General features: G+C 47.9%; 1 protein-coding gene across 1 annotated transcript; it reads right to left on the reverse strand.

Moving 5' to 3' along the window:
* Positions 1 to 1040: 1040 nt before the first annotated feature.
* On the reverse strand, positions 1041 to 14400 carry LOC107109046 (glycine-rich cell wall structural protein-like). The gene is made up of 3 exons (XM_015409620.1): positions 14357 to 14400; positions 9261 to 9302; positions 1041 to 3443 (listed from the first exon to the last, which is right to left on the reverse strand). Exon 3 carries the CDS (start codon positions 3420 to 3422, stop codon positions 1959 to 1961), a length of 1464 nt encoding a protein of 487 aa, XP_015265106.1. The 5' UTR covers positions 3423 to 3443; positions 9261 to 9302; positions 14357 to 14400; the 3' UTR covers positions 1041 to 1958.
* Between the last annotated feature and the right edge of the window lie 9629 nt (positions 14401 to 24029).

Below are 24029 nucleotides of genomic sequence, written 5' to 3' on the forward strand. Positions count from 1 at the left end.
CTGTACACTGCTACTTCACCCCCACCCCATTCTGGGAAAAAAAATAGGATTAGCAGTCACCCTGAGGAGTGTGCCTCCCTCGGATTGGCATCTCCAGAGATTGTTGTTTTCATACTCCATAGTGTTCATGAATTGTGAGTTAATTGTATTAGGGCTGGTCTATGTGGCTGCCCTGACCTGCCCCAGCTTGCTACCCCAACCTCTTCAGATCTCAGAAGCCCAATAGGGTCCTGGATGGGAGACCTCAAAGGTAGTCCAGGGTTGCTGCTCTGAGGCAGGCAATGGCAAACCACCTTTGTTTGTCTCTTGCCTTGAAAACCCTATAGGGTCCCCATAAGACTTGATGGTACCTTCCACCACCATGAGTCTTGCTCAATAAGAGGGATGGCTGGAATTGTAATGCTTACTACAGCATATGCCAGCCTAATTTGCGAGCACCCCAAAGAAGCTAAGGAGGGCTATTCCCCAAGCCAGCCCATTAATGTAGTTGGTTGGGTTGGAAAAAAGGGATCTCCTTGGTGCTGCTAAGCATCAATCAAGCCTGTCATTTTTTCAGCGCCACACTGGGAGAGAGGGATGGGGCCTGGCACATCTCAGCACCCTTTTGTGGTGTGGGCTAGGATAATTCAGTTCCACTATTTAGGTGGCCTCTTAACTGCAACCTGTACAAAATATGATCAGTATCAGCAACTCATCAACTCGGTTTCACCCATAAATTTGGTGTCTCATGTCTTTGCTTCCAGGTGTTGCTACAGCTACAATTGTCTGGACAATTGTGGAACATTGAATGTTCCTTGTGAGTTGTGCCCTCATGTGGCAATAGAGTGTATCACCAGCAGAGCCGCTCTGGCAAGAGTTTATATCTCTGTTCAGCCATGAATATTGCTGGAGAATCTCTGGTAGGTCTTTCTCTCCCCCGCCTTCATCATAACCTAACTCAAAACTTGCTCTTAGGATAATATAAAGCAAAGCTATATTGGAATATCCTATGTCTGAATACAAATGCAAGGAAGAACAAAACAGAGAGAAATATTTGTGATGCAAAGGAAGTTTTAATGAGAAGGACAAGGGAAGAAGTTCTGGAACATTTCAGGAGGATGAACAATAACAAATGAGGAGATCTACATCAGCTTACATCTGTCTCATGAATATTTCAATGTCCAGAAGGTAACAGAGCTCTCTGAATACTTCAGTTTGGTTGCGGTCACACTGGTGACTTGGCACGGTATGATGGCGCCTCAAATGGTACCAGTTCAAAGTGTAGTGGAGCTCATCTGCATATGTGCATATGGGCAGCAACTTAAAAAAACAGTGACGGAAATGGATCTGTAAGTTCAGATACCCCTTTCAGGTTCTTTTCACTGCAGGAGAGTTCGCTGGAGAGTTCAAAAACCCAGAGGGAACTGCGAACAATCGGTTCATATCAGTCTTTCCCAGTATCTCTTTATTCCACTTCCATTGCAGAACAGTACGGGCTGCTGACAACTGCACCATGGGAGGTAGATGTCCTCATCTGGAGGGGCCCATCTATTTCTCTCAGGTAATGTCACTATAGCACCACAAACTGTGTCTGTGACCACAGCCTTTGTTTGATTCTTTCAGATTTACTTCGTTCACAGCACAAAGTACCTATATGACCTGCATTTAAATGTATAAGTTGAGATCTTTTGTTTCTCTCATGAGGTTAGGAGAAAGGGCATGGATCCATGTCCTCAATTGGCAGATGTATTTTTTAAGTCAGTAGCAGGATAGGTTGGGAAGCGACACTGGAGGAAATGAACTTGAGTTTATTTCTTCTCATGTTCTACCATGGAACAGAAAATGTGTGCATGCACCTCAAGTGTAGTCATACTGAGCAACCATGCTGGACTCAGTAGGTTCAAGTACTTTCAGGAAGTCCATTGCTATAAGGTCAAGCTTTCTTTCTCCAGCAGCTGCTGGGGTTATTTCTTCTGGGTTCAAAAATGGTAGTATGTGGTGCCATATGGCAGCAGAGCCATTTCGGTGACAAAGCTTGGGTAGCCTCCACCAGAGAAACCACCGTATCTGCTGCCACCATATCTGCTGCCACCAAATCCACTGCTACCATATCCACAGCTACCATAACTACTGCCACCATATCCACTGCCACCATATCCTCCTCCACCATATCCTCCTCCAAATCCACTGCTACTGTATCTTCTGCCACCAGATAAGCTGCCACCAAATCGTCTGCCCCCGAATCCACTGCTGGTGTATCTTCCACCACCAGATGAAGATCCACTGTATCTTCTGCCACCATGGCTCAGTCCTCCAGATCCACTGCCACCTAAACAGCCTCCTGATCCACTTCCACCAAAACTGCCACCCATACCTCCTGCTGATGCACCACTGCTCATTCGACCACCACCCACACTACCACTTAAGCTGCCACCTGATCCTGCTGATCCAGCTGATCCACGTCTACCTCTACTTCCACCCATACCTCCTGCTGATCCACCACCACCACCTAAGCTGCCAGATGACCCAGCTGATCCACGTCTACCAGAACTACCACCAAGACCACTGGCTGATCCACCTCTGCTGCCACCACCAGTGCCCATGCCACCACCACTCATGCTACCACCACTCATTCCACCACCGCTCATGCCACCACCACTCATGCCACCACTCATACCGCCACCACTCATGCCACCACCACCACTCATGCCACCACCACTCATGCCACCACTCATACCGCCACCACTCATGCCACCACCACCACTCCTGCCACCACCACTCATGCCACCACCACTCATGCCACCACTCATACCGCCACCACTCATGCCACCACCACCACTCCTGCCACCACCACTCATGCCACCACCACTCATGCCACCACTCATACCGCCACCACTCATGCCACCACCACCACTCCTGCCACCACCACTCATGCCACCACCACTCATGCCACCACCACTCATGCCACCACCACTCATTCCACCACTCATACTACCCCTGCTCATGCCACCCCTGCTCATGCCACCCCCGCTCATGCCACCCCCGCTCATGCCTCCCCCACTCATGCTACCACCCCCGAATCCGCTACCCCTACGACCCAAACTGCCGCTGCCAAGGCCACCTAAACTTCCACCACTGCCACCTAGGCTTCCCATACCACGACCACCACCTAAACTTCCTCCACTCCCCAAACTGCCACCAATGCTTAAACCTCCACTACCACCCAGGGCATGGCCACCGCCAAAACCTCCTCCACCACCTCCCAAACTGCCATATCCACCACCGACTCCCGCACATGGGTTGTGCTGTTCAATCTGAAAGAGCTGGTCAGGGCAATAGAGCGCGGGTCCTGGGATCGTCAGGACGAATGGTGGTGGCTGTATTGTCACCGTGGATTCAGGACAGCTGGCGTAGCACTGATTCGACCCACCACTGGACGACATCATTGTGGATAGGAGGCGGTTCTGCAAGAGCACAATTGAGATAAAGACAGTGTTTAACTTTCTGTTCAACAGATGTACCCAAATCTCATGCATGATGGTGTGGTTTCTGCCCTGGTTCACATACAAGGCTGTAGCAGCTACAGCTTCTAATACTTATCACAGCAAATTGTGATGCCCCCCATCTAACTAGGACTGCAGCAGATGTGTTCAACATCTGAACATAGTCTGTTCAGCTGTTCCCAAACACAGTGGGGCCAGTTGCCTAATCTGTTCACCTCCCAGCAAGCAACTCGAACAGCAGCCAAATTGTCTATCAAACTCCTTGCAGTCCTATCAAGGAGGTTTGAGATGGACCTCAGAAGCTGACTCTCAGCTGAGCTTCTCCACCACCCAAACTTCTTACTCCGTTGGAACCCAGGGAGAAACTTCAGAGGGAAGAACTGGAGTCATCAGTGTCTCTTCTCCTCCACCCCAAACCGTCAGCTTGAGCTGTGCAGAAATGGAGGAGACCACTCTTGGGACAGCACAAGCTGTGTCAGTTATGCTGTGAGAGTAGGATTATCAGCTCAGTGCCGGCAACACCCAGGAAATGTGGAGGAGGGGACAAATTCCTAATGATCAGCATTGTGCCAAGGCCCTGATGTCACTCACAGCTTAAGCAGCTTCTCCACCCACCCAGTCTGTTATCTTGAGCCACAAAGGATAGGAGCAGATGGTTCTTCTTCCCTGACTTCCCACTCTGTAGAGATGAAAGAAGCAACTGCTTTGTTTGTTTGTTATTCCAAACAAATAGAGAGAACTGGCTGACAGTTTGGGCTGCAGGGAAATTGGAACAACCGGCTTCTGTTCTTGGCAGCCCAAGCTGATAGTTCAAAGGGGGGATGTAGGTGGAGAAGCAATCTACTTCTTCCCTATCACCCTAGACTGAGAGCTTGGGGGTGTTCTTCTGCAGACCAAGCGGCCGGTTAGGGGACGAGGGTAGTGTTGCCAGCTCAGTTCTGGAAACACCCAGAAAACATGTGGAGTCTCAATGATCAGTGCCATGATAATGCTATGAATGTGAACCCAGCAGTGACGCTACAGTGTTGGGGTGACACTCTAGACGTCACCCCAAATGTGGTGGGTTCAGGCTAGAATTTATGTCTGGTGGACCTCCTGATGGCACCTGGGTTTTGGCCACTGTGTGACATACGAATATGAGAACATAAGAGAAGCCAATGTTGGATCAGGCCAGTGGCCCCTCCAGTCTAACACTGTCACACAGTGGCCAAAAATACCAGGTGCCACCAGGAGGTTCACCAATGGGGCCAGGACACTAGGAGCCCTCCCCCTGTTGCCACCCCAAGCACCAAGTCCCTCCCATTCTATATCTGTGTCTTTGATTTTTTGTACCTAAGTGTAGGACTTTGCACACTATTGAAATTCATTTTATTTGTCTCAGCCCACTGTTCCACCCTATCTAGATCATTTTGAATCCTGATGAGGGCGATTTCTCACTAGAGCTGCCTCGCAGCGCAGCCCCGTTTGCCCCGACACAAACATGTTAATTTCACACCGAGGTGGCGGGGCTGCATTTGACCCACGGCTTTGCCCAATTCCCTCCGCAGTTTCATGATCCTCAAAAACCAGGATCACGAAATTGCGGAGGAAATCAGGCAAGGCCGCGAGTCAAAATGCCGCCCCGCAGCCTCGGGTGTGAAATTAACATGTTTGTGTCGGGGCAAATGGCGGCTGCGCCGCGAGGCAACTCTAGTGAGAAATCACCCTCTGTCTTCTTCAGAATTAGCAATCCCACCCAGCTTCACCTGCAAATTTGATAAGCAGCCCCCCTATGTCTTCCTCCAGGTCATTTATAAAAACATTGAACAACACTGGGCCTAGGATCATCATCATCATCATCATCATCATCATCATCATCATCATCATCATCTAGATTTCTACCCCTCCCCAAACAGATGAGCAGCAGCTGATCAGTCTCTCAATTCATCAGCTGCCTGCTTGTCATCGGTGAACAGGATGGAAGTTGAGCCATCGGGTGTTCAACCATCCCTGCTTCTAAATAGCACCATTCACACAACTTCCATGACTTCCTTGTTCCTCTCTGTTGCTCTGCTGAAAGCATTGCTTTAAAAACTATACAAATATAAATGCATAATTAGGTATGGAGGGAATGTTGGAAGGGCATTCTCTGAAAGTAAGTTATAGAAGCTGTCGGAAACCCCTGGTTGTTATGAAAGCTGTATTAAGAAATACTAAGAGTCCGATCAGACGGCTCTTTAGATCCGTACGATTGCCTCACGGATCAAAAGGTAACGTCCAGACACAAACATCTGGGAAATGTCCCTCTTCCATGGGCATCCCATTTTGCCATGCTTCGGAGCTGTACTTAAAAGATACCACTTTAAATCTGGGGTTTTCAGTTACCTGCGGGACAACTGCGGACTTTCACCCGTCTGATTGTTTGACCAGCGCGCAATCCTCCCGTCGGGGTGGTCTGATGTCAGACCATTCCGAGCGGGCAACTTTTAAAAAAATCTCTACACATGCGCGGATCAACAAGGACGTCCTGTTACGTCTATGCACATGCGCAAAAGTTTTTTTTTTAAAAAACCCACTGCGCACGTCCTTCAACAAGGACGCGCTGTGATGCCTATGCGCATGCACATTTTTTTTTTAAAAAAAACACAGTGCATGCCTCCTTCAGTGGACGCTGTCTAGACAATCCACAACGGAGTCAGCGCGTGGTAAGGCGATTCACTGGGAGGATGTCTGGTCGTGCTACAATGGATTAAAAAGATCGAGATAAAATTCAAGATGGCATAATGGCGGGATTAGCTGCCCGTCTGAACGCACCCTGAGGCCCTAACTTGGGGAGGGGCTGTGGCTCACTGGCAGAGGATCTACTTGGTGTGCAGAAGGTCCCAGGTCCCAAGCCTGGCATTCCCATGAACAGAATCAGGTAGGAGGTGATGTGAAAGACCTCAGTCCGAGACCCTGGAGAGCTGCTATCAGTCTGCGTAGACAATACTGATTTTGATGGAGCAAGAGTCTGTTTCAGTGTAAGGCAGTTTCATGTGTTCAAGTTTAAGAGACCCCATAGCCTTTTAAACCTGGCATAGCATATTACAAAAAGAAAAGGTAATTTAGGTAAAGTGCCGTTGTTTTTTATTACTGCTACTTGTGTTGTTTAATGGCATGGAATAGCTTGGTTAATCACTATTAGGTTCTACAAGAAGGGGGGACCCGCGATACTCGTGGGGGGGGAAGGAGCTCCACATGGAGGAGGAAGAGGAAGCAACCACAGGTGAGTCTTCTCCCCTGCCCCCCCCACACCAATGGTGAGGCCTGGACCTGCCAATCCTTCTCCCCCCAACCCTCCCACACCGACGGTGAGGCCCACGCGGCTCCCAGCTGCCAGACCCACCAATCCTTCTCCTCCACCCTCCCCGGTAGCGAGCCACGTGGGCCCACTGAGCCTTCCCCCTGGCTCCAGCGGCTCCAGCGGCTCCCAGCCACCTGGCCCACCAATCTCTTCTCTCCTCCCGGCACCGGCATCATGGCCTGAGCGGCTTCCAGCCGCTAGGCCCACCGATCTCCTCCCCCAGCAACTTTTTAGAATTTTCTGCACACCTGGAGACTGCTCCAAGCATGCAGGAAAATCTCCCTGTCCCCCAAGTGCCCCCGATGTGCGGATTTAGATATCCGCATGGAGGGGGCAACTTGGCTATTAGATATATAGATATAAGCTTGAGCTAAATTTCCTTATGAAGGTTTCAACTTTACAATAATTTATACTAGCTAATAATTGGATTTTATTGTGCTTTATATTTGAGTTATTATGATCATACTGAACAGTATGTATATACTCTTTAATTGAGGGTGAAACTGCAATAAGATGTGTTGTGGAAGGGAGGGAGGGAGGGAGGGAGGGAAGGAAGGAAGGAAAAGAACATACGAGAAGCCAATATTGGATCAGGCCAGTGGCCCATCTAGCCCAACACTCTGTAATTTAGTTTCCCCCCCCCTTTGTTTTTGATTTACAGGCCACTCATAATCTGAGCCTACATTATAGACTACAAAAAATATGTTACAATCACTCAGAGGCTTCCTACTACATAAAGCTTCATTCATGTGTCCAACACATGCCCCCACATTCTAAATAGGCCTATTTGCAACAAAATACAGGGTGCTTTGGGCCTCTATAACAACTACAGTGTTATCCCATGGAAGGAAACCATGCAAAAATCTATCCATCCGTGTTACCAATCAGGTTGCACATAGAATTTCACATTAAATTAAAGGGACTGGATAGAACATGAGAAGAGCCCTGCTGGATCAGACTAATAGTCTATCTAGGCCCCGTTCACGTGCTGAATTTGCCGTGGGAGAGCCACGATTGAATGGCGGATTTTCCAGGCGTGATCACACCACAACATCTGGCAAGTGGAGCGGACCCGTGGCCAACCCGTGGCATACCGCCGAAATTGCGCAATAAAAAACTACCTGCTCGAAGGTACTAGCAAACGGTTTGACACGGGCTGCCTCCAGACTCCCTCGGTGTGATTGCACTGGGGCGCGGCTTTTCCCTCTGGCCCTTCGTTGACATGCAGGTGAGGCGGGAAGGAACCGTGGCATGCTGCCGGCGCGTGGGATTGCGTTCTGGCGGCTCTAACTGCAGCGGCGCAAATAGCCCTGCCTCCCCCCGCATTATCCGGCCCATGTGACCGGGGCCCTAGTCCAGCATGCTGTCTCATACAGTGGCCAACCAATTCCTCCAGACCGTCGACAACCGGGCATAGAGGCCGAGGCCTTCTCTTGATGTCATCTCTTGGCTCTGGAATTCAGAGGCTTAGTGCCTCTGAATGTGGAGGTTCGCCTCAGCCACCATCACTAGGACGAGGTCCTGAAGAGCTGGGTCATAGTTATAGGAGTTCAAATACTTTGTGGCCAGCTAGAGGTTTGAGACTCCTATTGTATCCCAAAGGACCTAGTTATCTCTGAAATGGAACATCCAAAACTGCCTGTTGGGCTCCCAAGTAATTAACTTAATTCGGTGGGGGATGTATAGTTCTTCGTGGGACCATTCCCGGAGGGAAAACACAGGTGCTGCACTATTCCATCACCTAGATGTGACGTAGGCACATAGCCGGGTGATGCTCTAGCAATGGGGCTGGAAACTCGATGGTACCATTACCAGAGCGTCGCCCAGCTATGTGCCTACATCACGGCTGGGCGACGGAATAGTGCAGCGCCTGTGTTACAAGCAAGAATCTTCTGGTGGGGAAGCATGTGTCCCCCACCGGTTTGTAGGTAGGTACTTGGGAACCCTGGGTGTAGGCTCCCTCACCCCAAGCTCCTGTTGCCTGCTGTCACTCCAAGTGGAGTTGGGCAGGGTGGAAATAATGTCTTTGTGTCCCTTCCAGGTAAAGGTAATGGTCCCCTTGCTCGAAAGCCAGTCGAGTCCGACTCTAGGGTTGCGGTGCTCATCTCCGTTTCAAAGCCGAAGAGCCAGCGCTGTCCGAAGACATTTCCGTGGTCATGTGGCCGGCATGACTAAACACCAAGGCACACGGAACGCTGTTCCCTTCCCACCGAAGTGGTACCTATTTATCTACTTGCAATTTCTTGCTTTCGAACTGCTAGGTTGGCAGGAGCTGGAACTAGAGACGGGAGCTCACTCCGTCATGCGGCACACTCGGGTCTCGAACTGCTCAACTACCGACCTTCCACAGCCTGCAGTTCAGCGTCTTAACCACTTGAGCCACCGCAGCTCCCCCTTCCAGGTACAACCAGGAAAAAAAAGACAGATCTAGGAAATGCCAGAAACCTTATGCTTACCTGAGGTTCCCGGAGCTGACCTTCGTCACTGATGGATTGTACCTAGAAGAGACATAGCCATGTTGGTGACATGCTGACATTACACACACCACCCATGTCCCCACCTGGCAATCCTAGGAACATCTGAGTCAGGGAGGAACCCCTTTCAGACTATAACTGGAGGTTCTCATGAGTAGGGAAGGGCATTAATAGGGGAAATGGAGGTTTGTGAAGTTTCATGGGGTCTCATGAACCATGAACCCCCATGAGCATTTCCAAAGTCCATGTAAAGTCTATTCACAGAGCTGATAAGAGCTCCTCTGTGCAGTTTGAGGGTACAAAAACAACACTAGGGGGAAGACTGAAGCTGCTACTCTCTGTTTGGGATGCAGGGCTGTCCCTAAACATTGAGAGCTAACAGTTGCTTTGTTAGAACAAAGTTTGAGTTCAGTGGCACCTTTAAGACCAACAAAGGTTTTTTCAATGTATAAGCTTCCGTGTGCATGCACGCTTCTTCAGATACAGTGAAACAAAACTTCTTCAACCATTACGTATAGGTAGAGAGAGAGCTGGAAGAGTTGGAATGTTTGGAAACATTCCATAGCAGATGACCCTAAGATCAGGAGGTTCTAACTTCCATCAGCTGAAGCGAAATCTAACATAGGCAATGCCTACAAAGCTTTCAAATAACTAATTATTTTCTGTTATGATTTAAAAACAACTGCTTTTATGCACCCCTCTGTGCTTTATGGTATTATTTGATATCTAATCTCTCCAGCCTCATTCCGAGTGCTCAAGCTGATCTCAGAGTGGTTTGCAATTGCTTATAGATTTGTAGATAGCAGTTGTGATATAGAGGTAGGTAAAGGTTTCCCTTGCCCAAAAGCTAGTAGGGTGCGGTGCTCATCACCGTTTCCAAGCTGAAGAGCCAGCGCCGTCTGGAGACATTTCCGAAGTCATCTGGCCAGCATGACTAAGCGCTGAAATGCACAGAACACTGTGACCTTCCCACCAAAGTGGTACCTATTTATCTACTTGCAGTTTCTTGCTTTCAGACTGCTAGGTTGGCAGGAGCTGGGGCCAGAGATGGGCGCTCATTCTTTCACACAACACTAGGGTCTCGAACTGCTAAGCTACAGAATATCCAGTCTGCAACATAGCTTCTTAACCTCTGAGCCACCATGACACCTATAGAGGTAGGTACTGGGAACCATAGTTGAAGTAGGAGATAGGAGAGTTCGAAATACCTGAATCAGGTCCCTACCATATCACACTGCTTGTGAAGTTTCACACATGGGAGAATGTTCCTTTGTCCAAACAAACAAGCAAGCAAAACAAAACATCCATGTACAAAGAAATTAAGATGTCAGGGAAGAAGGTTTGAGACCAATCTCTTTTTTTGCCATGCAAGCTGTTTGCATACACTGAGGATTTTATATACATGCCTGTGTGGAGCATCATGCTGTCATGAGTAGGGATGGGCGCGAACCAAATTCTGAACCAGTTCTTGGTTCACGAACCTCGGTTCATACCGTCCTGCAGCCACGAACGAACCTTCCATGAACTTCCCAGGTGGTTTTGGGAGGTTCGTGTGGTTCGTGTATGCAAACGGCTTGCATGTCAAAAAAGAGGTCTGCCTAGAACCTTCCTCCCTGGCATCTTATTTTCTTTGTACATGGATGTTATGTGATGGGACTTTGTGCCTTTCTCTGCTTACAATTGTAGTGCATGGGAAGACGAGCCAGACCCACCCCATTTGCATGTCATCACACCACCCTGTGAAGCCACTGTTGTCTCCGTTACGTAAATTATGGGTTGCCAAGTGAGTAACATGATTTCACAACATACTCGCGAGCCACTCCATGGGATAGTTTGAGGATGTGAAAATGGCAGGGGATGAAGACCAAAGCGGTTGCATCCTGCATGCTGGAGTCATGAGCAGAAAAGACCTGTCAGGTATCTGGGAGGCACCAAACACCTATCGCATGAAGGCCCTCATGTCATCCACCAATAAGCATGAGCAGGAGTCGTTTAGTAGAAAAAGAGCTAGGGGAACTCATTAGCATAACTCATTAGCATATGCCACACCCCCTGACATCAGGGGCCCGGCGGTGGACCTGCAAGGCCGGCGGGAGTGCAAGGAAGCCCCGCCAAGGCCCTCCCTGGCCCCAGGCAGGCAGGGGTGGGGAGAGGCGGGGAGGAAGCAACTTACCCTCCCTCTTCTCCTGCCTCCTCCTGGCTGAATGAGGACCGGAAGCGGGGTGGCCGGAAGCAAAGGACGGGGCTTTGTCATGTGCCCCGCCCCCGTACCTCACCCGGGGGAACTGTGTTCCCCCCCGATCCCCCCCCCGAAATGACCTCTGAGCATGAGGACATTGTAATGTGTACTGAGGCAGGAATTCTCTCAGCATTCTGAGCACCAAAATAATATTTAATATATAACCCAAATAACCCTGACAGGTTTACCAGCCAACACTGGAAACCCACTGAGATAGTTGGGGGTGTGGGGTGGGGACAATCTTCTTGACAAATCTCCAATGTGTGACATCACTTCTGGCAAAACAAACAAGGAAACAAACAAACAAACAGCACTGATGTCATTGCACAGAGTGATGATCTAGGATTCATCCAAAGCTCTATGCCTTAACTCTATGATTTTGGGTGAATCCTAGGGTGTCACCCCAGTGCAATGACATCACTCCTGGTTTTTTGGCAGATGTAATGTTACAGGTTGACACAATGCGGAGGACCCCCCCCCCCTTGAGCGCTGGCTGTGAATGGGGAGCTAAACTCTGAGCATACCAGAACCTCAATTGTACTTGTGGTAATCCGGTTATATCTCCCTAGTAATAAGTAGTGCTATTACAGGGAACAAGTTAAGGCCTAAGAATGAATCATAGGGCTAGAAAGAGAATAAATGATTTCGGAATTCCCTTATACTTATCCATATCTCCTACTCCGTGGTTCTATATATCCTATATCCTGAAGGCTTAAAGAAACCAGTCTCCCCCATCTCTCTCTGGTTTTATTCACTCTTGAACTGATGCTTCTATCTATCTATCTATCTGAGGGAATCCAACTTCTATGAGGAAAGGCTGAAAGAGTTGGGTATGTTTAGCCTGGGAAAGAGAAGGCTTAGAGGGGACATGATTGCAGTCTTCAAGTATTTGAAGGGCCATCATGGAGAAGATGGAGCAGATCTATTCTCTCTTGCTCCGGATTGCAAGACTAGATCTAATGGGTGGAAATGACCAGGGAGTCGTTGCCAGCTAAATATCAGGAGAAACTTCCAAACTGTAAGAGTGGTTGAGCGGTGGAACAGTCTGCCTCAGGAGGTGGTGGATGCTCCTTTGCTGGACGTTTTCAAGCGGAGGCTGGATGACCATCTTTTGGGTATGTTGTAGGGCTATCTTCCGGCTATGCGCCTGCTGAATGTGGGGGGTTGGGCTAGATGACCTGCAAGGTCCCTTCCAATGCTAACATTCTTTGATTCTATGATTCTAAGGCTCTCAACATGCCAATTGTTTCCTTACATCCAATAATTCAATAGAATATACCACTCGTAAAGATGGGGGATTAGTTGTTGTAGATTTTCCAGGCTATATGACTGTGGTCTTTGCACTGTTGGACGTTTCACCAGCAGCAGTGACTGGCATCCTCAGAGGCATAATTATACCTCAGAGTCACAGCTGCTGGTGAAACATCAGGTCTTATAATGCCAAGACGATGGTCATACAGCCCGGAAAATCGACAACAACTAATGAACTCAGGCCATGAAAGCCCTTGACAACATATGGGGTGTGTGTGTTTATATCCTAAAAAATTCAGTTAGAGAGATATGTTCTTCTCACTCGCCCCAACCTTTGCATCTCCAACTTCATTATCCTCAGCAGTCTGAAGTTGCTCGACCACTCAGAGAGCGGCACCCTTCACTAGAAACTCCTCTCCTGACATCTATATGATGCCACCTCTCTCATTTCCCTCCTCCCTCCACAAAATCCACTTCTTCAGCAAAACCTTTCACACAAATATCCAACTGAGTACAGAAGGGAGGAGGAGAGGAGATTGGATTTATACCCCGCCCTTCACTACCCAAAGGTGTCTCAGAGCAGCTTACAAACTCCTTTCCCTTCCCCTCCCCACAACAGACACCCTGTGAGGTAGGCGGGGCTGAGAGAGCTCTGACAGAAACTGCTCTTTTTCAAGGACAGCTCTTATCAGAACTACAGCTTGCCCAAGGTCATGCAGCCAGGTGCAAGTGGAGGAGTGGGGAATCAAACTTGGTTCTCCCAGATTAGAGTCCACACACTTAATCACTACACCAAACTGGCTCTTTACATTACTCTAGATTGAGTATTTACATTACCCTAGATATTTACATTACTCTAGATATTTACATTACGCTAGATTGAGTATTGGCTTCCCTTCCCTTCCTGCCCTTCCCTTTCATGATCTGCCTAATTTCACAGAATCAACATTGCTGTCAGATGGTCATCTAGCCTCTGTCTGAAAAACCTCCAAAGAAGGAGAGCCCACCACCTCCTGAGGAAGCCTGTTCTACTGAGGAACCACTCTGTCAGGAAGTTCTTCCTAATGCTTAGCTGAAAACTCTTCTGATTTAATTTCAGTCTTCTGGTTCTGGTCTGACCTTCTGGGACAACAGAAAACTCCCCACCATCCACTATATAACAGTGCTTTGAGTACTTGAAGATGGTTATCATATCCCCTCTCAGTCGTCTCCTTTCCAGGCTAGACATACCCAGCTCCTAGAGATTTGGAAACACCTGGAGATTTGGGGATTGACCATGGGGAGGACAAGAACCTCATTGGGTACAGTGCCACAGAGTCCACCCTCCAAAGCATCCATTTTCTCCAGCGGAACTGATCTCTATGGTCTGAAGATGAGCTGTATTTCTGGGGGGTCCACAGGCCCACCTGGAGGCTGGCATCTCTATCCTTGCGGTAGGACCTCTCTACCTGTACTCTCCGAAAAGTCATGCATAGGATGCCATGCTATCCAAAAACCGATGGGCGCCAAGCACAATCCCCATCCGCTGAAAAACAAAACAGAGCCCGCATCCCCTTTTCAGCACTGAGCAGCATCTGCTCCAACTTACCAAGTTTTCTGAGGAGTTCAAGAGTCAAGAGAGGTGACGAGGGCTTGAACTGCCAGGCTTTTATACGGTGCTGGCAGCGGCCAGGTGGGTATGACACACGATTGGATGTGATGCAACCCATTGATACCACAAAGGGATTTGCAATTAAGAAGTCACTCCCCCCCATTCTCCCATCCCTAATTAACAAGCTGATAGAGGTAAGTAATCACCCTCCTTCGTTGTGTTTACTGTTATATTCTTACAACCTCAGCACAATAAAAGGCCCCGCCTGGAAGAAGAAAAAAAAGAAGATTGCTAAAGTGAGGTTATGAACTCCTGGCCTTAATTCCATAAGTATGGGGTGCCCACATTAGGCACATCTGTGTAAACAGTTCGTACCCAAACATACAACTCCAGGCAGGAGAACCTGCAATGGTCTCTACTTCCTGCCCCGTGTCCCCGGAAATCACTATCTCTTTTTCTGGCTTTTGGAGATGCCTTGTTAAAAATTTTGCGACCTTGAGCTATTGTCGTTTCTCGGATTTCGGCTCCCTAGCTAGGAGCACTATTCTGAGGATTAATAGGAAAGCAAAATAAATAAGGTTATCAGGTTACCTCCTGGCACTGGTGGGAGATGAGGAGGGGACTTACCAGGAGAAGCAGGGAGGCCCATCCAACCTACAGCAATGTGTCTACATCACTGGCCACGTGACCCGGAAGTGATGCTTCACTTCCAAGATGCTGGGGCAACACTCTGGTATTTGGCAAAATCTCTATGGTAAATTCGACACTGCCATTTCTGTAATATATAATTAACCTTGATATATTTATTTATTTATTAATTAATTTATTAACTTTCGATTTCTAGACCGCTCAACCCCCGAAGGGCTCTGAGCGGTTTACATAGTACAGTTAACACTCCTAACTAGGGCCACACACAGTATTGGGGGAAGGGTGCCTACCAGGCACCCTACCGGTTAGTTGTTTATTTCAGTGGCTCTTCTCTTCTCTGCCTGCGTGGTGGCTCGACTCTGTTACGGCTCCTGCTGGGGTGGTTCCGTCGCCTGCAGTTATGTTACAATTAGGATTGCCCCCCCCAATGGAAATGGGGATTTACTCACTTTTGGGGGCTCAATCTGCCACCGCCTAGCTGGTTGGTGGGGGAGCCCTGCCTCCGCACAGTCCCATCCATGCCAATGTGCGTTATCACCCGGAGGTGACATCATCACGAAGGACACATTGCCGGGGGTGTGTGTGTGTGCTCTAGCATTTGAGAAAAAAACTCTATGGGTACCATAGGAAAAAACCTCTATGGTTACCATAGAGTTTTTCCTCAAACGCTAGAGCATCCCCCCGCAACATGCCCCGTGTGATGACGTGCACACCGAAAAACTCCAGGGAACCCCACACACACACCGCAACCAGGTAAGACCTGGCAACTCTAGTTATAGTTATGTTATATAATCCCTCTTTTCCATTGGTATCACCTCTATAGTATTACTTTGTTTTCTCAAATAAAAAAATATACATTAAACAAAACATCCTATCATTAATAGCCTTGCCCAGGTCATGCAAACTGAAGGCTACAGTTTCCTTTATTGAATCTATCAATCTCATGTTGGGTCTTTCTCGTTTTCTGCTGCCTTCAACTTTTCATAGTATTATAGTCGTTCCATAAGAACACAAGAAGTGCCCTGCTGGATTAGTCCAGTAGTCCATCTAGACAAGGGGTCATTTCGTAGAAAAAGAGGTGCAGGAGCTCATTAGCATAACTCATTAGCATAGCTTATTTGCATGTGCCACACCCCCTGACATCACCGGAAGTGTGTCAGAAGGGAACACCCACCACTCAGGCTCCACTGGACTGTTTTGGATTGCTAGCTACTGGGGGGGGGGATGTACAGATCTTTCCCCGCAGAGGAGCGAGAGCTTGTACCTGAATAAAACTTGGCCTTTAAGGTGCCACTGGACTGTTTTGGATTGCTAGCTATTGGGGGGGGGAATGTGCAGATCTGTCCCCGCAGAGGAGGGAGAGCTTGTACCTGAATAAAACTTGGCCTTAAAGGTGCCACTAGACTGTTTTGGATTGCTAGCTATTGGGGGGGGGGACGTGCAGATCTGTCCTTGCAGAGGAGGGAGAGCTTGTACCTGAATAAAACTTGGTCTTAAAGGTGCCACTGGTCTGTTTTGGACCGGGGGGCCGGGGAGAGCTCTGTAACTTACCTGGCTGCTTCTTGCTCTGACTGAGGGCTGCTGGGAGCAGGGGGTGGGGCTTGTTGCATGTGCCCGCCCCCTGGGCTCTTTACTGCCGGAGCTCCGCTCCTGTGCGCTCCTGCAGGAAATGACCCTTGATGTAGACCAGCATCCCATCTCACATAGTGGCTAACCAGTTCCTCTAGCCAGCCAACAGCACGGCAAGGGGGCCTAGGCCTTCCCCTGATGTTGCCTCCTGGCTGTGAGATTCAGAGGCCTAGTGTCTCTGAATGTGGAGGTTCCCCTCAGCCACCATGGCTAGTAGCTATTGATAGACTTCTCCTTCAGGAATCTATCTGATCCCCTTTAATGGCTGTTTATTCCTGTGGCCCTCACTACATCCACTGGTAGCGAATTCCACATTTTAATCACTCTGTGTGTGAAGTAGTATTTCCTTACTGCTCATAGGATTGTTCTCGAGTTCTAGAATTTTGGAAGAGGGAGAAAAAATCCTCTGTGTCGACTCTCTCCACCCCACACATAATTTTAAAAACCTCTATCATGTTTCCCCTTAGTCATCTCTTTTCTAAACGAAAAAGTCACAGGCTCTTCAGCCTTTCATCATAGGGAAGGTGCTCCAACCCCATCCAATCGGCAGTGGGGAGGTGGGGCCCGGAACTGAAGGACCCCCTCCTTCACTGGGAGGGGCCATGCAACCCTAAAAACAAACTAGAGAATATTAGGGTTTGACAGGTATAGGTGCTGAAATGACTAAACCAAGGCTATTATAACTATGAATCATGGAATTATGGAGTTGGAAGGGGCCATACAGACCATCTAGTCCAACCCCCTGCCCAATGCAGGACCGGTCTAAAGCATCTCTGACAAATATTCGTCCAGCCTCTTCTGGAAAGCTGTCAGTGAAAGGGAGCTCACCACCTCTCTCGGCAGCTGATTCCACCTCTGAACCATTCTGACCATGAAGACGTTTTTCCTAATATCCAGCCGATACCTTTCTTCAGCAGCCATGAAATTAAAAGACGCCTGCTCCTTGGGAGGAAAGCGATGGCGAACCTAAACAGCATGATAAAAAGTAGAGACATCACCCTGCCAACAAAAGTCTGCATGGTAAAAGCAATGGTATTCCCAGTAGTCATGTATGGCTGCGAGAGTTGGACTATAAGGAAGGCCGAGCGCCAAAGAATAGATTCTTTTGAACTATGGTGCTGGAGAAGACTCTTGAGAGTCCCTTGGACTGCAAGAAGAACAAATCAGTCAATCCTAAAAGTAATCAACCCTGACTGTTCCCTGGAAGGCCAGACAATGAAAATGAAGCTCAACTACTTTGGCCACCCAATGAGAAGGGAGCACTCCCTGGAGAAGACCCTGATGCTGGGAAAGATTGAAGGTCAAAGAAGACGGGGACGGCAAAGGATGAGATGGTTAGACAGTGTCATCATCATCAAGTTTATTGTATTAGCCATTGGCCATAACAAAGCATAAATACAAACACAATCCTTATACATCACATTAAGTTATCCCTTCACTAACTTGCGCTGAATCCTAACCTTAATCTTATCTTTTTTGCCGCCAAAGCAAACATTCTGCTGGTAACATATACGTCCATATCAGAGAGCAAAAAACCAACCAACTCATGTTTTGAGAATCCATTGTGCAAAGGTAAAATAGGGTATATAAATCTCTGCCTAAGTGATTCGTGCCATGAGCATCTCAGTAAATAGTGCTCAATATCATCCGGTTAGACAGTGTCATAGATGCAACGAACATGAAACTGAGCAAACTTCAGAGGACGGTAGAAGACAGGAAGGCCTTGCAGGATCTTGTCCATGGGGTCGCAAAGAGTCAGACTCAACTGTGCGACTGAACAACAAAACCTTTCTGCATGCAATTTAAACCTGTTGCTTCGGGTCCTCTCCTCTGCTGCCAACTGGAACAGCTCCTTGCTCTTCTCCAAATGACAGCCTTTCAAATATTTAAAGAGAGCCATCCTGTCCCCCCTCAATCTCCTCTTCTCCAAACTAAACATTCCCAGGGCCCTCAGCCTTTCCTCATAGGGCTCAGTCAATCTGGCCTGGAGGAAAATTCCTTCTTGAGCCCAGAGTGGATATTTGCAGAACTCTAGGTCGAGTACTGACTTTCCTTCCTGCCCTTCTCTTTCATGATCTGCCTAAATTCACAGAATCAACATTGCTGTCAGATGGCCCTCTAGCCTCTGCTTAAAAACTCCAAAGTATAAGAGCCCACCGCCTCCCAAGGATGCCTGTTCCACTGAGAAACCCCTCTGAGCCCGCGTGCGGGGAGGGCGGGGTATAAATGGAATGAAATAAATAAATAACTGTCAGGAAACGTTTTGCCAAAAACTCCTTTGATTCAATTTTAATCCCTTGGTTCCGGTTTGTCAATCTGGGGCAACAGAGAACAGCTCCGCTCCATCTTCCATATGACAGCCCTTCAAATACTTCTTTGTGAGATCTACCCAGTAATGCCAGTCCTGCCCTCTAGAGCAAGCAAGGGCAAGTCTATTCCACCTTTCAAGTATCTGAAGACACCAGTCCTGTCTCCCCTTAATCTTCGCTTCTTTAATCTTTTCAACCTTTCATTACTGGGCTTGGTTTCCAGATCTCTTGCCATCCTGGTTAGCTTCTGGTGGACGCCCCCTACTTTCCCAAAGTCCTTCTTAAAATGTGCCACCGGGAACTGGACACAGCACTCCCAATGAGGCCTGACCAGAGCAGAATAGACACTGTTTCTATTACTGCAGCTCCAGGTTGCTTATTGAATAACTCAATCTTCTGTATGCTTCACCCATGGCCCTCTCGACACCCTCCTTTTAATCCATATTCACTGCAATGTTCTCAAAACAATTCCGTACTAAAATGGAATTCAACCTTCTTTTTAATTCACCCCCCCCCCAATTCATGGCCGGACTGTCCATAGAGGCAACTTAGGCAGTTGCCTAGGGCACACACTCTGAGAGAGGTGCTGTGCTGGCCTGCCTGCCGCCCCTCCCCTCCCTCGACTGAGTCGCCTTGCCTCGCCAGCCCTGCTCGGCACGCTTCTCTGCTCGTCCTGCACTCCATGGAGGGCGCTGCGTTGGCCTGCCGGCCTGCCACCCCTCCCCTCCGTCGCCTCTCGAGTGCTTAGGAACAACACCGGGAGGAGGAGCTGCCAGCTGACACTGCAGGAGAACACCGCGGGGAGGACTCCCTCGAAGGTAGGAGCTGCTTGGGGCCTAGTGCCTCTCCGAGCCTGGTAAGTGCAGCGCGGCACCTTCGCCGATCTCCTCCTCTTCCTGGAAGAGTTTATTTTTCAATGGAGCGGCACAGTCCGCCTCGCCTCACCTGGTGCGGGTTTCAGGGGCACCTTATTTAAACTCTTGATCTTGGTGCGCATGCGGGAAGGAGGGAGGGTGGTGGTGGTGGCTCTGGTTAGTCCGCTCAGCGGGAGAGAGGGAGAGCTGCAGGCCAGGCTGGTTCTGTCAGGTGGAGGCAGCATGCTTCTCTTTCCCCCTCCCCCTTGGCCGGTGGAGCTTGTGATTAATTTGGAGCTGGGGGGGAAGCGAGAAGAGGTGGAGGAGGGAGGTAGCTGCTTACTTTGTTTGCCACTGGTTTTTTTTGTCTTCCGCTATGTTGCCCTCAACTCTCCTTTGAGTATGCTTTTGGCCCGCTCAGTGGTGTTAATTCTTCATTCTTATTTGCATCTCCTTCTCTGAAAGTGGAGCTGCGGTGGCTCAAGTGGTTAAGACGCTGAACTGCAGGCTGTGGAAGGTCGGTAGTTCAGCAGTTCGAGACCCGAGTGTGCCGCATGGCGGAGTGAGCTCCCGTCTCTAGTCCCAGCTCCTGCCAACCTAGCAGTTCGAAAGCAAGAAATTGCAAGTAGATAAATAGGTAGCACTTCGGTGGGAAGGTAACAGCGTTTCGTGCGCCTCGGTGTTTAGTCATGCCGGCCACATGACCACGGAAACGTCTTCGGACAGCGCTGGCTCTTTGGCTTTGAAACGGAGATGAGCACCGCAACCCTAGAATTGGACTCGACTGGCTTTCGAGCAAGGGAACCTTTACCTCTTTTCCTCTGAAAGCAATTGGCCATTTTTTGCTTGCTTGATTCTGTTCTCCCTCGTGTTCTATTTTGACAGCGATACTTTCTGCTCTTCCCTTCCAGCTTTCTGCCGTTCCATCTTTAGACTACTTTATGCACCATTTTTTTCCAGTCGTGTTTTGGATTTTTCACCTGACATGCTAATATTTTTTTTCTTTCTCTTGTTACTTTTGTCATTGTTTTTTCCGTTGGATCTTCACAGTTTTTCTCTGCTCCCTCCATTTTCATTTAATTGTGTGGCCATTCTGTTCTTCCCCAATTTTATCTATATTTATGTCTTTTTTTGCTTTGTATTAATCTCGGTATATTATTTTGTTTAGTTTATCCTCTGCTTCCTCTTCCCTCTTTCCAAAGATGCACGTTTTCGTGTTTCTACTTTTTTTCCTTTGGATCACCTCTCTTCCAAAATATGTCAGGTTAGTCTTTTCCCTTTGTCCTGCTTTATCAGTAAAAAGTTATTTGCCCCCTTTTATCTAGTTTTTTTCCTCCTCTGCTGTTGTAACATAAATACATTCTGTTTTTGTGGGTTTGCATTTCTCCCATCACCATTTTCATTATTTTTAGTTGAATTTCTTCATGGGGAATCGAAATCAAATCGAAAAGCATTAGAGGAAAGATACATTTTTATTCGAACCGAACCCTGTTGTTGGTATTTGAGTTAGGGATCCCCATCACTGTTCAGTTCCATATGCAAGTAACTGCTTTGAGAAGAGAACCTGTTAATTGAATTATTCGCTGGAGCTGATGGGCTTAACAAGTTGTACAGTGAGAACAGGATTTCTCAAAATGCTTTGTGATTTGTGTTTTTTTTTTCTTTTTGAGAGAGAAATTCGGAGATTGTATTACTTGTTCTCACAATTACAAAAAGAAAAAAGAAATTAGCAATTTCAGATTTGGGCTGATTTTGCACTAGAGCTGCCTCGATGTTGCGTCACCCTTTGCCCCAATACTATTGGTCAATTTCACACCCGAACCCGCGGGGCTGCATTTGATCCATGGCTTTGCCCGATTTCCTCCGCAGTTTCGTGATCCTCAAAAAACAGGATCATGAAACTGTGGGGGAAATCGGGCAAAGCCGCGAGTCAAAATGCAGCCCCGCAGCTTCAGGTGTGAAATTGACCAATAGTATCAGGACAAACGGCGGCGCAACATCGAGGCAGCTCTAGTGCGAAATCAGACTTGGTGTTTTTCATTCTTCCTAAAATGCATTTATGTTTGAAAATTGGTTGGTGCACGAGGGAGGGGGGGGCAATGCTCCCTCTAAGCCGTGGAGTCTTGTGAGCAGAAATTCTACTTTGTGAGCTACCGGCATGAAAGTTGTGAGTGAGCAATTTGGCTGCTGCATCAATTAGTCTGCTCTGGAGCCCTCCTTCCTGAGCTAAAGGCAAAAATGTGTGAGCCGGGGGCTAAAAAACTGTGAGCTAGCTCACACTAACTCAGCTTAGAGGGAACACTGGGGGGGGGCACCAGAAGGTAGCCTCACCTAGTGTGCAAAAAAAAAACCTGGCACTGACCCTGCCCTCATTCATCACTAAAATAGGGTTCAGCCTTCTATTTATTCCTCCCTCCCCCATTTTGCATTACATTACCTCCCTTCAGTGGTCAGGTCAGTTACAGCCTACTTGCATGAAGTGTTAAACTTCAGTGTATTATTGAAACTGATGTGACCTGCCCTGAGCCCGCTTGCGGGATGCGCGGGATACAAATACAAAATAAATAACTAAATAAAATACCGTTGCCTCGGGTTATTTGGATGCTAGGCACCTGTCAAGTATGGTCCTTTCTGAATTTGCCCGCCACTCGGATTTTCTCAGTGTTCGAGTCAAGGCAATTTAAGTCCACAGCAAAATAGCATCCAAGCAGAAGAAGAAGAAGAGAAGAAAAGATTGGATTTATACCCCGCCCTTCACCTGGAGTCTCAGAGAGGCTTACAAACTCCTTTCCCTTCCCCTCCCCACAACAGACACCCTGTGAGGTAGGTGGGGCTGAGAGAGCTCTTGACAGAAACTGCTCTTTTTCAAGAACAGCTTTTATCAGAACTATGGCTTGCCCAAGGTAATCCAGCCAGGTGCAAGTGGAGGAGTGGGGAATCAAACCCGGTTCTCCCAGATTAGAGCCCGCACCCTTAACCGCTACACCAAACTGGCGTAGTGGTTAAGTGTGATAGATAGGAATAGCTGAACTGGAAACTTTTAAAGGATGGGCGAAAAGAAAGCTAATGTTGTTAGAAATCAACGGGAAACTAAAGTAAAATTTTGTGGCCTTTCCTTGAACTTTGATTTAAACAAGGACCTTACTGCCACTTTAGATGAGTGACTACAGGGAATTATACAGCTTCCGGGGCCCGTGATGAACAATACATACTGTATAAATCTACCCTGAATAGGCTCGCCAGCACTGATACCTGATATTGTGGCAGAATTTGAGGACACAAAGACTAAGTGAAACCTTTTGGAAATTACTACGAAGAACAGAAGTCTGATGCTCGAGGACACTTTGGTCCAGCTGTATCCAGATATTCCTTTTGAAATATTAAATGCCAGGAAAAATATGCACCCATTTGCACAAAAGCTTGCAGAGAGGAACTATAGGTACCACTGGCTTCCGCTTGGCCACATAGCCGTCACACATTGAGGACGCGTATATACAGCCCACGATCTAACATCTGGTGAGGAACTTCTGAAAGCGTTGGAATTGGACTCAGGCTATGAAGCTAAGGACTGGAAACCAGAAGAAGAGGAGGGTACCACAAGACTGTAAATAATTACTTTGGAGCTACAGAGTTTCTTTCGTTTCCCTTCTATCTTTTCCCCAAGTAAAGTAGTCTGGAATACCAAGTGCAGAGGAGCACGCGGGAAGGGCTAGTGGGACACCCCCACACAAACCTCCCCAATGGGCAAGACTTACTTTATGAGTCTTCTTCGGAACTGTTCTGGAGTCCCAGTGGGAGGGAACGCCGATTAGAAGATCTCCAGTTGAAGAAGAAGAATGTAATCCTAGTAAAAGATATTAAGATAGCAGAGTAATGAACTGGTGTAATATATTTTTTTCCCTTTCTATTTTACTTTACTGTATTTCAGCTTATAATATACATTTTGGAATGAAATACATACAGAACATATGGTCATAAACATAAGGAGCTCTAACAAAACATTACTCAAATAGCTATAAGGAAAATTATGGGAAATAGAGTTGGTAAATAAAGCATTTGTAGTGGAGTAGTTTTGAGAGGCAGAAATATTTACTTAGGCGTGCCAATTTCTGTTAGACTTAATAAATGACTACAATATACAAATGAAGCAGAAGCAGAAGAGAGTTGGCAGCTTGTAGCAGATTATTAAAGAACAAGAAAGGGGACCCGCGAATCGCGGGGAGGGGGGAG

The sequence above is a fragment of the Gekko japonicus genome, unplaced genomic scaffold, assembly GCF_001447785.1.
Source record: "Gekko japonicus isolate JY-2015 unplaced genomic scaffold, Gekko_japonicus_V1.1 scaffold2573, whole genome shotgun sequence".
Taxonomy (NCBI): Eukaryota; Metazoa; Chordata; class Lepidosauria; order Squamata; family Gekkonidae; genus Gekko; species Gekko japonicus.